This window comes from Argopecten irradians, chromosome 15 (genome assembly GCF_041381155.1).
Source record: "Argopecten irradians isolate NY chromosome 15, Ai_NY, whole genome shotgun sequence".
Taxonomy (NCBI): domain Eukaryota; kingdom Metazoa; phylum Mollusca; class Bivalvia; order Pectinida; family Pectinidae; genus Argopecten; species Argopecten irradians.
In genome coordinates, this window is record NC_091148.1 from 29,121,892 (window position 1) to 29,138,064 (window position 16,173).

The 16,173-nt window shown below is 34.4% G+C and overlaps 1 protein-coding gene across 1 annotated transcript; it reads right to left on the bottom strand.

Annotated features, from left to right (window-relative positions):
• Nucleotides 1–13,600: 13,600 nt before the first annotated feature.
• Nucleotides 13,601–14,958, bottom strand: LOC138309063 (calmodulin-like). Its single transcript, XM_069250193.1, has 2 exons — nucleotides 14,601–14,958; nucleotides 13,601–13,729 (listed from the first exon to the last, which is right to left on the bottom strand). Exons 1-2 carry the CDS (start codon nucleotides 14,809–14,811, stop codon nucleotides 13,698–13,700), a joined length of 243 nt encoding a protein of 80 aa, XP_069106294.1. The 5' UTR covers nucleotides 14,812–14,958; the 3' UTR covers nucleotides 13,601–13,697.
• Between the last annotated feature and the right edge of the window lie 1,215 nt (nucleotides 14,959–16,173).

The following is a 16,173-nucleotide window of genomic DNA, read 5'->3' on the forward strand; positions in this document are numbered from 1 at the left end:
CTGCATATACTCCTTCAGCACTTTTTCAGCTGTATAGATTCATATTGTGAAAACCGGTCTTAAAATAGCAACACCTAAGCTATGCATTTTTTTTGTGTCCATGTATGTAGGTCTACAGGAAATCTATTTACATTTAGTTGGTAATTCTAATGTCTTCATTTCTTTGTTTGTCACAACTATATTTAAATCAACAATGCCAGTCCTAACGTGCACTGCGTACTGTATATGATACGTGGTGTGTACACGCCACGCCCACCTAATTATAACTGTACTTTGAACGTACATGGTGACCAATAATAACAAACTGACCACAGGCCCCGTTGCTACTGTTTATATTATAATATACAGTTTCAGTCTCTGAAAATATATATTATATAGGATATAAACAGTATAGTTACGGGCCCCTGTGAACTGACTGGGACCGATACACTTTGATTGTTATCTGAATCAGTGCCAGCCATGCCCACCTTTACATAGCTTTACACCAAGGACGTATAAATGTAAATCCTTGTTTTACACAAATCCTGTTTTCGCCACGTACATTGTAACAATATCATTATCAGTATTCTCATCCACCAGAGTTACTTCCCTTCCTTTCACTCTGTTAGTTGGTATAGCGATAGCTTGACAGCCGATGTGACCCTAGTCCGCTAAACCTGCCTATATTATTAGACTTTTTTTTTTTTTTAAAAATTGCCTAATATATATTAGGCCAAAAAAAATAAAATGAAAAAAAGCCTAATAATATAGGCAGGTTTAGCGGACTAATGTGACCCGAGAATGTATTTTATCGTATCATACCAGACACGGCGTACATGTACTTTATATATAGGTATGTTTTTGGTCATATGCATACAGAATTGGTTTGAAATTCTATTAGAAATTAGAAGTCCTACAATATAATAATACTATACACATTGTAATATGTTTATCCTGAGGTCTAGATAACAATCTCTGGTTTAGAATTATCGCACAGGGGGTCAGTTCAATGAAAATGGATGTTGGCATACATTTTTTTGGTGGATGGACTGATGAATAAATATGACAGTCTTTTGATTTTTTTTTTTCAGAAAAAAACGAGATTTGATTTTTTTTTCAAATCTCGTATTTTCCGAAAAAAAAATCACAGGGCTGTTAGATATATTCATTAGCCCATCCACCAAATAAAAAATATATATATAACAGCAGCCATTTTCATTGAACTGGCTCCCTGTGGTTTATCGATCAGATCAAATTAGCGTTTATAAATGCAATACGTATATTACATATGGATGTAAATATTAATTTCAGGCCAAGTAGTTTTCAGTATATCTGTTTAAATGGCTTTTTAGTATATGTACACGAATATACATCAGTATAAAGCATATCTAAAATAAAAAATAAAAAATAAAAATTAAATGTCCAAAAAATATTAATTGTCTTACATGGGTTTATTTCCTATTTGCTATTGATTAATTTATTGATAGTTGTCATCCAATCCCTCTTTGTACATCTTTTAATTAAAAAGCAAGGTGAACATCGAAATTCTGTAGGACTCTTTTTTCAGATAGTATAATATCTTAATATTGATTCAAAAAGAGTGCAGAAGGTTGCGTGCTGAGTTAGAGTCTTGCTTATCTTATTATGAAATAATGAACAATAAGTACAATGTACGTAGATAGACCCTCGATTGTTCCTTGCTATCCCCAATGTATGGTCTAAAAGGCGGCTAAATTTGAAATGGTCATGGTAATCATAACATATGCAATCATATATCATACAAAAACAACGTCAGATTTAGCTTAGCAAAAACATTTTATTGATATTTTTCTACAAATATCTATGTATTTTAAAATGCATGGTTTTTTTTTACTATTTCGGTGAAAAACAGACAACATATTTCTAAAATACATATCATTAAGTTATCATTAACTCATCGCAGGGCCTATACACTAAAGGTGAATGTCTGTAACTTGTTAAGCATTGCCTATCCAACGCATCCACTTAGTTAAGTGTGACAAAATAAACACGTTAACTTTAAAGGCCCATTACCTTTCCGGAGCAAAATATAAAGGTTTCTTAAAAAACATTAATAACACCAGAAAATGCATACCGATGATCTAAAATAATGTTACGACACCAAACATATGCAAGATTGCCTGCGTAATATCATCCTCGATACTCCAGGGCTTCCAATCACTTACGATCTCTACACCCCTGGACTATCTCATAGTAAAACTGGAGGCAACAGAATAGAACAGGTAATTTAGTCATTTGATGTACATCAAAAGAGCCGTATAACGGTACACTGTGTGTCTTTGCTGTTAGGCGTCGCTCTCTCTGTAGTCTTCAAAGAAGTCTTTGCTAGCCTGTGATTGGTCAAATGTTTTCCGCTGAGCTGCCTTCAATTTCACTATGAGATAGTCCAGGGGTGTAGAGATCGTAAGTGATCGGAAGCCCTGGAGTATCGAGGATGTAAAATAGAATATCTATAAACTATGGTGGCTGATTACGGCCATCTCGTGTTGTTGTGTTGTCGCCTTGTCGTGTTGTCGCCTTGTCGAGTTGTCGCGGTCTCAAACTGCGACAACCCGAGATTTAACAGTTAAAATGTCGACTTGTCGCGTTTTTGAACCGCGACAAGTCGACAACACGACAAGACGACAAGTCGACAACACGACAAGTCGACATTTCAAACACGCTAATTAGCGCGTACAGAATCTCGTGTTGTCGCGGTAAAATGTCGACTTGTCGTGTTGTCGAGTTGTCGACTTGTCGTGTTGTCGCCTTGTCGTGTTGTCGACTTGTCGTGTTGTCGAGTTGTCGACTTGTCGCCTTCCTGTTACACATGCGCAAATCATATGAAATAGCCACTATCTTTGAATATAGAAAACTGAAGTCAGTGCTTGTGAATATTTGGTGTGTTTGTAATATATTCGATGTACAAAATTGTTTAAAAATCATATTTTCCCCATTGTTAACTCTTTTGAAAAGTATTATACTTAACGGAAATTATAATATTAAATTAAATAAATATTAACAAAACAAAGGATGTTGTCAGAACACAGAACAAAAATGTTTGTATAATGAACAGTGACAGAGACGACAAATGTATATCAACTTAATATTGTAAAATATCCTTTTAAAATATTGTGTTATCAATCGGTTAAGACTTATTATTCAATTTGAAGAATTGAAGAGAACACGGCTGATAAGACGAAATATTATCTATTATTACTAATTACTGTAATAGGTTATGTGTGTAGTACATCAAACAATAACCTTGATTAAGATCTAATAAAGAATTTGATGTAAAACGATTAGAAAAAAAAATCATAAAAACTTTCATTTAGTCCAAAGCGTTATAGAACAGATAAGGTGTTGTGCCCCATCTTTCTGGTAATTAGTTCATGTATTTGATCATCAGCATGCATTACAATGTACATAATGTAAGTATTTTTTTATAGAATTTATATATTGTACAGTTAAACAGTAAGATTTACCCTGGAAAGTTTGAATGTGTAACTCGACTGCAGTAATTCATACAATAGTATACAAATGCTGGAGCATAGATACTTCCAGGGGATATCAATTTAATGGAACTCTGCATGCAAAAGAAAAATACACAATTAGTATTTCTGGGTCTAGAAATTCCTAATACACAAAACATGTGTTCATTTTACGAAGTGAATATCATAATTATATAATAATCTTTCTCAAAACGATCAATTTGTGGTTAAGAGAGGCTCGGCTAATTATGATACATTCAAGTGTAACTGACCTGCGTTAATATGGTCCGAATGCTAAGTCAATAACAGCAACTCAAGTTACATTACGCAAACATTGCGTTCTTCAGGGTGGTGTCCTATGGTCAATGCTTTTTCTTGTAACTAACATGCACATAGATACATATCTAGTACAAAAAATAAGGACCTCAGTTTCGGTTCATATGGTGTTATACCGCCCTGGTATAATTTAAAATAATGACCTCGGGCTACGTACGGCCTGGGTTATTATTTATTCTACCAGGGCGGGATAATAACATATATACAGCCTTATACACTGTACATGTATATCTTATTATCTGCATTGCTTTTATCTTTATATTCAGAAATTCCGTTGTTATTTTCGATACATTTACCATTATTCTCCGTCATTATATCGAGATATTCGATGCATTTTCCTTTATAATATGTAGCTAAAATTAAACTTTATATTCGGTACAATTTCTTTTAATTTTGGACACACTTCTTTATATGATGTGCAACCTTCTTTATATAATGTGCAAACATTTATATGATGAAGATCAAAGCCGGCTTATAATATATGCATAATTTTTCGGCTGCTTTCGTCTTAGTGACAGCACTTTGTATAGTTGTGTAGGATTTTGAAAAGAAAATTATTGCTCTTACCAACGGTAGTAACCTTTTTTGTGAAGACTTACTAGGAATATGATTTTAACCGTTAAAACTACATGTAGATGGACTAATTTCCGTTTGTCTCGGGATCTATCCATTCCTTCTCACTATATATCACCATGTAGATTACGATTTTACCGATTTTTGTATTTAAACTCATAAAACGTCTAAAATGGTCTATACATGACACTCCGATGGGTCCAAATTATTGAATCGCCATCTACATGTAGACAATTAATCCTGTGTCTACATTGGATAATCAGTATAAGAAAAAAATGATTTTGTTTTAATTTTAGATGTGCTACTATTTTGTTAATTCATATTATGAAAATGAAAACAATTAAGAAGCAAATGCTAATTGAATTTTTCGTTTCGGAAAGGTACATGTAGTGGGTCTTTAAAGCATTATATACATGTATGTGCCGTAATTTTCATACTCACGAATCAAGAGCTTTTTGATATTTTATTCACCATCAACCTTTTGAAAATGAAAATGATTTTGACATTACGTATGCGGTCAGGCTATGAAGCCAAGATGTGGTCGACAATTTCATTTAAATTTTTTATAAAATAATAAGAAAATAAAAAAATGATTACTGCAGGTATGCATTCATATTAACATACATAAGACATAAATTCTGACTTGTAAATAATGTTTACAAGGCATCGTACATGGTTTTCTGACCATTTGAATGATTATCACACCTTAAAACAACCTGATGGTTTTCAATAGTTTCCTGAAGAAAAAAATACATGCCCAGTTACGGCACATATAGCTTAACCAATCAATAAATAAAATCGGGTAATTAATAAAACAAAATGTTCCCAGCCGCCATACAACATCTATGATATAGGTACATGTATATATTATCCGAATAGCGTATATTGAACTTTGATTCCTAGGCGTGGCAACATTATAAGATTTTTCAAATATCTACATATATATGTAGATCTGCTACCCTGTTGAGATCAGCCGCTTGATTTTTACACTTTACCTTATCCTAAACATGTTTCCTAACAGGTTTAGTTGAATTCGGACCAGTTGAGAAGATTATGGAATTGTTATGTTTATGGTGATAGAAGACAAATGAAAATGATGTCGATAGGTCACCTGCCTGGGTGACCACCTTGTCCTTAAGGCTTAATAGTCCGAAGGCCCGTTAATCTGAACGTCCGTTAGTCCGAACGACCGTTAGTCCGAACGACCGTTAGTCCTAAGGCCCATTAGTCCGAACGTCTGATAGTCCGATAACCGATATAAATGTACAGGACTCAGTAATAAACTTGCTAAGATATGTGTAACTCTAGATTGACACCATCTTCAGTGACCCACGGATGATGGCACTACTCTACGCTACATTTATCACAAATGTAGCGTAGGGTCATCGACAAAAAGCGAAATGTGACTAATTTTAACAATTGTGAAAAAAAAACATAATCTTGCAATACATGTATGTACATGTAAACGTATCCGATATGAAAGAGTGTATATGTACACTGCAATCCTGGCTATTAGTTTCCCAGAAATTACCATTATGCGAACCATTTTCATCATTGAAAAAGGGGAGAATAAACAAGTAAAAGGGAGAAGAAGGAAACACAAAAACAAGTCGCTAAATACATATTTCATACATGTATGGAGGTTAGAATGGGTGATATATCTCATCCATTCATGCAGCCATGTTATCCCTATGACCATAGGACACCGCCCTGAAGAACGCAATGTTTGCGTAATGTAACTTGAGTTGCTGTTATTGACTTAGCATATTCGGACCATATTAACACAGGTCAATTACACTTGAATGTATCATAATTAGCCAAGCCTCTCTTAACCACAAATTGATCGCTTTGAGAAAGATTATTATATAATTATGATATTCACTTCGTAAAATGAACACATGTTTTGTGTATTAGGAATTTCTAGACCCAGAAATACTAATTGTGTACTTTTCTTTTGCATGCAGAGTTCCATTAAATTGATATCCCCTGGAAGTATCTATGCTCCAGCAATTGTATACTATTGTATGAATTACTGCAGTCGAGTTACACATTCAAACTTTCCAGGGTAAATCTTACTGTTTAACTGTACAATATATAAATTCTATAAAAAATACTTACATTATGTACATTGTAATGCATGCTGATGATCAAAATACATGAACTAATTACCAGAAAGATGGGGCACAACACCTTATCTGTTCTATAACGCTTTGGACTAAATGAAAGTTTTTATGATTTTTTTTCTAATCGTTTTACATCAAATACTTTATTAGCCAATCTATAGACAACTTATCACTTTTTGTGTCACAAACCCTTTAAATCAAGGTTATTGTTTGATGTACTACACACATAACCTAGTACAGTAATTAGTAATAATAGATAATATTTCGTCTTATCAGCCGTGTTCTCTTCAATTCTTCAAATTGAATAATAAGTCTTAACCGATTAATAACACAATATTTTAAAAGGATATTTTGCAATATTAAGTTGATATACATTTGTCGTCTCTGTCACTGTTCATTATACAAACATTTTTGTTCTGTGTTCTGACAACATCCTTTGTTTTGTTAATATTTATTTAATTTAATATTATAATTTCCGTTAAGTATAATACTTTTCAAAAGAGTTAACAATGGGGAAAATATGATTTTTAAACAATTTTGTACATCGAATATATTACAAACACACCAAATATTCACAAGTATGGTGGCATATTTCTGCCATCGAGTTGCCGACATCATATCGGAAGATGTCGACATAAACAGAAAAATATGTCGACTTACCACATGTACATGCCCACATAATGATTCCAAGATAATTATGTAGAAAGTCGGTAACTCGGCGATTAATCGTGTTTATGCTCGGGTGTGACACCGACTTGTCAGTTATCGATGTCGACATCTAAACTAAAAGATGTCGACATCTGGCCATGGTCTTGAAAGTGGAATTCAAAGGCCACCCTTTCATAGGGCACTGTGTATATGCAGCACGGCACCATACAGCAGAGTTCGACGTTGATTTTGTTTATTCAGAAAAAAGTTTTTATTTATTTGATTTCAAAATTAAAAATTGTGATCCTGCATATCCCGGCCATGCAGCTGTAGCCTGCGTGTATGTACACATTGTAACTGTTAGTCCGAGCAGAGGAAGTTAGAGTGCAATTTAAGGACTCTGCTTTGTACAACGAATTTCCATCCTCTTGGCCATAATCATTTATTAATATATATAACCGTGGGTTGAAAAATCGTTTAAAAGCTGTGTGTGTGCTTTGTGGATTAGCATTCGTACCAAGTCCATGTGGTACATACCGTACTATACTATATTACAATGATTTTTTCAAGAATTTCATTTTTTGCGAATCACGAAAAATACCAGTTACGTAATTTAAAAGCCATAAACGTCACAGTACAGATACAAAATACCCATTTGGAAACCAGCTTTACTTGTTAGTTTGCCCTGTCCATATATATACATAAATATTTACATCCCTCGACACACTTAAATAAAGGCACAACGATTTTTTGTTACGGTCTTAATGGCCAGATTCAACATTTGGGCTAAAAATCCTCCCGCGGGACGCGGTTTTAGCTCCAAACTCGGGATATATCTGCATCTATTTTTTGTAGTAAAAACGAAGTAAAAAAAATCACGTGCTTATACCTCATTCATGCCATTGGCCGGAATATACAATTGCATTATGGGTAACTAGTGATCACGTGATTGTGTGTTTACTTCCAAATATGGTGATAGTTTGCTTGCCATTTCTTCGGAGAAATTGATTTATTTGAAAATATTTAGACTCCAAACTGTTATTAATATTGCATGCATATCATTTTGACTTGCACATATGTAATATTTTACTATAAATAATGAACTGAACTGAGTTGTAAAACTGTCATTTCCACGTTTTGTAAATAAATGATATAATACGAATTGACCATTTCAATAGGTCTAACCGTCTAATCTAAGATCAGCGAAGATCGGCTACTCCCGGCTAAATCCGAGAATTCGAAATTTATATTTATATATATCATTACCTGCTTTAGGGTTCAGAACATATACATATAACACAGAGAAAGTAAGATCTTCTTCAAAAGGCCTAATTTTGTATAAATACCAGGTCAGAGAAATCACTCTATTTGGAAGTAAACACACACTCATGTGATCACTAGTTACCCATAATACAATTCCATATTTATTTCGGCCAATGGCATGAATGAGGTAAAATCACGTGACTTGTTTTACTACGTTTGACTACATAGAACGCGTGTTTTGTACCATTATTGGGAAAATCCCCCACGGATCGTGATTTCATTTCCACCATTTGAAACAGAAGGCTTAGAGTAGACGTTGATTGTGAAACATTGATAAATTGAAGATTACATGTTGTGCCATGGCAGATGTCAAAGTTCATGTATACATACTCGACAATTACTTGAAACATCATCTAATTAATTTGTGTTGAAATTATAATTGATGTTGACCAGGAAATGCACCAGGCTAAATTTGGTTGAATAATGCATGGGAGGTGAATTAATCTTAACTTTTCCACTTTGTGGAAAATCCTTCAAAACGGATTTATCTCCCTTGATTAAAATGACAACCCATGTACCTTTGCTATGATATAAAAAAAAATCCTTTTTAAATATTAATCAAATATGTGTATTAATTTAATTTGAAACATGTTTGTTTTGCTGAAAATTTGCAAAAAAATAATATCAATACAAAATATTCATGATCGTTATTTGATTGTTGTTGTTTTTGTACTTGCTGTAAAATGAGAAAAACCGTGTTGTGGAGAAGAAGTTTGTTAAAATTTGAATTGTTTACAAATGGATGAGATTTGAGAATGAGCAGAAGGCAATAAGGATATATACATTTATGTCTAACAGTCACCTGAATTCCGATATGCACAGTTATAAATAATGTTTTGCTTTTAAACAAACAAATAAATATGTCTCAGCCCTGTGACTTGGCACATAGGTCAAGATCATTGATTTGAACAAACTCTGTATCCCTTCATCCCAGCATGCTATGGCCAAATAACATGTCCATGTATGAGGTTCTTGGTTATTAAGAAGATTGTAAATTGTTTACAACAGACACTGGATGATGCCAGCCAAAAGACAATTGCAATAGGTCACACAGGAGGAGATTAATTCAAACACACAACCATATATACTTTATATACTTTTTCTCATAAATCATTACATATAATCCTTGTACACATCCATATCAATGGCGACGCTAACAGGAAATTAATGAATATGCAAAATGGCGTGCGAGCGTTGAAGGGTCGAGATTTTGGTGTTTTGGGGGTCCGGGGATCTCCCCCGGAAAAAAAATATGATTTTGATGATGTTGCGAGCGCCGAATGCGCGAGACTTTGGTGTTCTGGGGGTCCGGGGGTCTCCCCCGCGAAAAATATTACGATTTGGAATGGCCAAGATGAGTTTTACGGTGTATTTTGAGGATTTTAATGCGTTCTTAACGTGGTAATTTTTCGATTTACATTTACCTGCATTTAGAAATTATAATTGTGAATGTCGTCATACCATTATGCAACCCTGCTCGATCTGAACATACGTCTTCACACCATCAGCACATTGTTGTTTAACTAAAAAAATAATGAATTGATTTAATTGTGTTGCTTAGACATATAAACAATTTAATATTTAATATCTTAAGAAGCATTTTGAAATAGTAGAATCCCTTGATGGACATTTTTAGTTTAGTTCATGTGTATTGAATTTTTATTATTAAAGGTTTTGACATTACGTGCTTGAACTTTTAGGAAATGCGCCGCAAAGCGGCAAAATTTTCTAAAATGAAGTACGAAAAATGTGCAGGAGGACCCTTTTCTTCCTACGCCCCTGCAGTTGCACATTTAAAAAGTTTGATGAACTTGGTACCCACTACTGACTGATGTAAATCATGCCAATAAAAGATGGATCTTTTCTCTATTTCTGTATTTTTGTTTACCTTTTTCTTTCCTCTTGGAAATGTTTTATAACATGGGAAAACTAAAAATGAAGTCTATATAGCAGGAATTACAAAACACATAGCCACCTGTCAAACATGCATGTTTTTTTTCTGATTGGTCACCCGAGTTCGGATACAGAATGAAACAAATACATACACTGTATATAAGCACCATATATTGGCCTATCAGGCCCATGAAATCAGCCAGTGATGATATCCATTTAACCTTTTAATATATGAAGAGTATTTGATTCCATTACATATGTTTCCTTTGAAAATTGAGCAAATAATGCTCATAAATGTGTTTCCCTATTTAAACTATGGTAAAGACCCTATCTCCTGGGGAAAATTCCCGAGACCCCAGGGCCATGAAATTCACAATATTGGTAGAGGGCCTTGAGACCTTTCAATCTATGGAGAAACAAAATGATACATTTTCGTACGGAACCTACCGAAGCATAATGAGTTAGGTCCTAGGTCCCAATTTACCAGGCGGGAAGCAGCCATGTAAGCACATAAGCCCGTGTTTCTTAGTATATGTGTACATACATGTACATGTATGTATTAGATTCCCAAAAAGCTAAGTGGGCTATGCGGAAACTTATAACTATTTGTTTGGAAATAATATGGAAAATAAACTATGATATGATAGTATTGCTAACAATTTCAAATGGTGGAAATGAAACCACGATCCGCGGAGGATTTCCCCTATAATGGTACAAAGCACGCGTTCTTTGTAGAAAAACGTAGTAAAACAAGTCACGTGATTATACCTCATTCATGCCATTGGCCGAAATAAATATGGAATTGTATTAGTGGGTAACTAGTGATCACATGAGTGTGTGTTTACTTCCAAATAGAGTGATTTCTCTGACCTGGTATTTACACATAATTTGGCCTTATTTTCTCTGTGATATATATGTATATGTTCTGAACCCTAAAGCAGGTAATAATATATATATAAATATAAATTTAGAATTCTACGAATTTAGCCGGGAGTAGCCGATCTTCGCTGATTTTAGATTAGACGGTTAGACCTATTGAATTGGTCAATTCGTATTATATCATTTATTTACAAAACGTGAAAATGGCAGTTTTACAACTCATTCAGTTCATTATTTATAGTAAAACAGTGCATATGTGCAAGTCAAAATGATATGCATGCAATATTAATAACATTTTGGAGTCTAAATATTTTCAAATAAATCAATTTCTCCGAAGAAATGGCAAGCAAACTATCACCATATTCGGAAGTAAACACAAAATCACGTGATCACTAGTTACCCATAACACAATTGTATATTCCGGCCAATGGCATGAATGAGGTATAAGCACGTGACTTTTTTTTTACTACGTTTGACTACAAAGAACGCATGTTTTTACTACGAAAAATAGATGCAGATGTATCGCGAGTTGGGAGTTTAAAACCGCCTTCCTGGAGGATTTTTAGCCCAAAGGTTGAATCTGACCATTAAGACCGTAACAAAAATTCCTTTATATAAGTGTATCGAGGGATGTAAATATTTATGTATATATATGGACAGGCCAAGCTAACAAGTAAAGCTGGTTTCCCAATGTGTATTGTGTACCTATACTGTGACCTTTATGGCTTTTAAATTAGGTAACTGGTATTTTTCGGGATTCACAAGAAAATACAACATAAAAAAAATCTTTTTTTTTTTTATTTTTTTTTTTCATTCATTCTTTTAATATAGTATAGTACGGTATGTACTACATGGACTTGGTACGAATTCCAATCAACAAAACACACACACAGCTTTGAAACGAATTTCAACCCAAGGTTATATATATATTAATACTTCGTTGTACACTTCCTTAGCTCGGGCTAACAGCTACGTACACGCAGGCTACAGTTTCATGGCCGGGATGTGCAGGATCACAATTTTTTTTTATTTTGAAATCAAATAAATAAAAACTTTAATTAACAAAATCAACGTCGATCTCTGTTGTATGGCTTTTGCTGCATATACACAGTGCTCTATGAAAGGGTGGCCTTTGATTTCCACTTTCAAGACCAGATGTCGACATCTTTTAGTTTAGATGTCGACATCAATAACTGACAAGTCGGTGTCACACCCGAGCATAAACACATAAATCGCCGAGTTACCGACTGTCTACATAAATATCTTGGAATCATTATGTGGGCATGTACATGTGGTAAGTCGACATATTCTTCTGTTTATGTCGACATCTTCCGATATGATGTCGACTTAATGCCTTAACGATGTCGACATTATTAAGTCGTAAGTCGGCAAATCGATGGCAGACATATGCCACCATACACAAGCATTGACTTCAGTTTTCTATATTCAAAGATAGTGGCTATTTCATATGATTTGCGCATGTGTAACAGGAAGGCGACAAGTCGACAACTCGACAACACGACAAGTCGACAACACGACAAGTCGACAACTCGACAACACGACAAGTCGACATTTTACCGCGACAACACGAGATTCTGTACGCGCTAATTAGCGTGTTTGAAATGTCGACTTGTCGTGTTGTCGACTTGTCGTGTTGTCGTGTTGTCGACTTGTCGCGGTTCAAAAACGCGACAAGTCGACATTTTAACTGTTAAATCTCGGGTTGTCGCAGTTTGAGACCGCGACAACTCGACAAGGCGACAACACGACAAGGCGACAACACAACAACACGAGATGGCCGTAATCAGCCACCATAGCAAAACAGAGACAGTCAATTCGCTGTTTTGCCGTTTGGCGCAGTAATAGTCAACTACCGCGCGGTATTTAGGACGACGGCGGGAAACATAATACGACCCGCGTTATGAAAATAAACATTTTATTTATTTTAATCAAATCGTTCAGAAGGTGATGATAAATATAGTATTAACGGTAAGTTAATAATTTTTAGGACTCTACAAAATTATCGATCTTGTTTTACATTCCCATTTTAAAAATTAAAAGCCGTTTCGGAAAGGTAGTGGGCCTTTAATTAATTTGGATATAACAATTCAATCCTGATTGTAACAGTCTTTTTCCTTGGCTTAAAATTACTTTTATCAGCTTATCTAGTTGGCGTTTGTAACGTCGCTTTCGATTGGCTGATGCAGCGACGTAATGATTTCATGGAAAACACAAAACAAAATATATGAAGCTATTCATTAAAAGTTAATCCTAAATGCCAATTCAGCTAATATAAGACTCAAACATTGATATGATGAAACAATGTCACCTGATACCAATTAAACCAATGTCACCTGATACCAGCCGTCTATATTGAACAATCAGGACTTGATACACGATGTCAACTTAAGTATAGGAGATCATTGTTACGATATCAAAACTGTTCTTGAAACATCTCGACGAATTCTGAAAAGTAAACAAATCATGATGGGTGATATAATCTCAGCAGGCCAACGTCAATGGAAAGCCTCAGCGATTACCGAGTATACTCTGGTGAGATTTACATTAATTGTTAGAGAAAAGAAACAACATGAAGAAAAATTGTTATCTCAATCTTGAAATTAACAAAGTGTTTAAAACTATCTATTTAATGAGAAAAAATGCAATGAATATACTTTTTTTGTAATTCTAATACTTATACACCTTGTACTTAAAGATCCTCCACCGCCGACGAATGGTATTTTTTCTCTATCTAAAACAGGGGCAGACGATTTAGTAGTTTCTTCAGTTACAAAAGTTACTTACCTTACACCATTAACACCATTGAAAAGTTCGAGCTTCTAATTTTACTTCAAGATAAAAATATTCAACACATTTAATTGCATCCCGAAAAAATTCCGTGGCACTATATTCCACAGGGACCTGGCACGAAAATTTTTAACCAACAGTACACATATATATATTATAGCATCATATATATATATGTATACTGTTGGTTAAAGATTTTCGTGCCATGTCCCTGTGCTATATTCTATATGGAAAGAAGTACTGAACTATCATGCACCAAAAGCAAAATGAATTATTTTATATTATTTTATTTTAGTTTATAAGACATATTATACATGTATCCGTGATTAAACACCAATTATTGTTTAAATAATTATTATAATTTAGATTCTGCCGGCGGTGAAGCATCTTTAATACAAAAAAAAATAATAAACTCTACTTAATATTTCGTATTGCTAATTATTTTGCCAGGTTTGATTATTCTAAAAGAACCATTTCGTCATTTCTTTGTTACCTCTTACAACCTATACCTTGGTATTTCTACCCTTACCTTCGTAGTTTAGCTTCCCGTCGCTATCACGATCAGCCAGCAGAAACATCTCATTCACTTCAGCTATGTCCATTTTATCACCGGTTTTACACAGAGCCTTTTGGAGCTCATCTGCACTTATTGTACCATTTCCATCTTTATCAAACTTTTTAAAAGCATCCCGAAGTAGTTCCTTTTCATACTCCATAGCAGACATTCGTTGTCTCATCATTTCTTCAAATTCTTCATATTCTATGTTACCATTCCCTAAAACATAGACAAATTAACATGCACTTTGTGGGCTATCTGAGATGGTCAGTTAAAACTGTCTGTCAAGATCACCCGAGGGACAAGGAAACATGGACTCTATAACAACTTTACACTTTAAAAAAATCCTCTGACGTCATCCATTGTGTACAACAGATGTAAAGTTTCACAATCCAATGATGGTCAGGTGGATAGTTTACAACAGATGTAAAGTTTCACTATCCAATGATGGTCAGGTGGATAGTTTACAACAGATGTAAAGTTTCACAATCCAATGATGGTCAGTTGGATAGTTTACAACAGATGTAAAGTTTCACTATCCAATGATGGTCAGGTGGATAGTTTACAACAGATGTAAAGTTTCACTATCCAATGATGGTCAGGTAGATAGTTTACAACAGATGTAAAGTTTCACTATCCAATGATGGTCAGTTGGATAGTTTACAACAGATGTAAAGTTTCACAATCCAATGATGGTCAGGTGGATAGTTTACAACAGATGTAAAGTTTCACAATCCAATGATGGTCAGTTGGATAGTTTACAACAGATGTAAAGTTTCACAATCCAATGATGGTCAGGTAGATAGTTTACAACAGATGTAAAGTTTCACTATCCAATGATGGTCAGGTGGATAGTTTACAACAGATGTAAAGTTTCACAATCCAATGATGGTCAGGTAGATAGTTTACAACAGATGTAAAGTTTCACAATCCAATGATGGTCAGTTGGATAGTTTACAACAGATGTAAAGTTTCACAATCCAATGATGGTCAGTTGGATAGTTTACAACAGATGTAAAGTTTCACAATCCAATGATGGTCAGGTAGATAGTTTACAACAGATGTAAAGTTTCACAATCCAATGATGGTCAGGTAGATAGTTTACAACAGATGTAAAGTTTCACAATCCAATGATGGTCAGGTAGATAGTTTACAACAGATGTAAAGTTTCACAATCCAATGATGGTCAGTTGGATAGTTTACAACAGATGTAAAGTTTCACAATCCAATGATGGTCAGGTAGATAGTTTACAACAGATGTAAAGTTTCACAATCCAATGATGGTCAGGTAGATAGTTTACAACAGATGTAAAGTTTCACAATCCAATGATGGTCAGTTGGATAGTTTACAACAGATGTAAAGTTTCACAATCCAATGATGGTCAGGTGGATAGTTTACAACATATGTAAAGTTTCACAATCCAATGATGGTCAGGTGGATAGTTTACAACAGATGTAAAGTTTCACAATCCAATGATGGTCAGTTGGATAGTTTACAACAGATGTAAAGTTTCTCAATCCAATGATGGTCAGGTGGATAGTTTAC

Bases quoted from the DNA above. Each gene is read 5' to 3' on its own strand.
- LOC138309063 (XM_069250193.1), bottom strand. From the start codon at position 14,811: ATGATGAGACAACGAATGTCTGCTATGGAGTATGAAAAGGAACTACTT. The intron at 13,730-14,600 runs GTAAGGGTAGAA...TTTACTTTTCAG, and splicing joins CGGGAAGCTAAACTACGAAG to AATTCGTCGAGATGTTTCAA.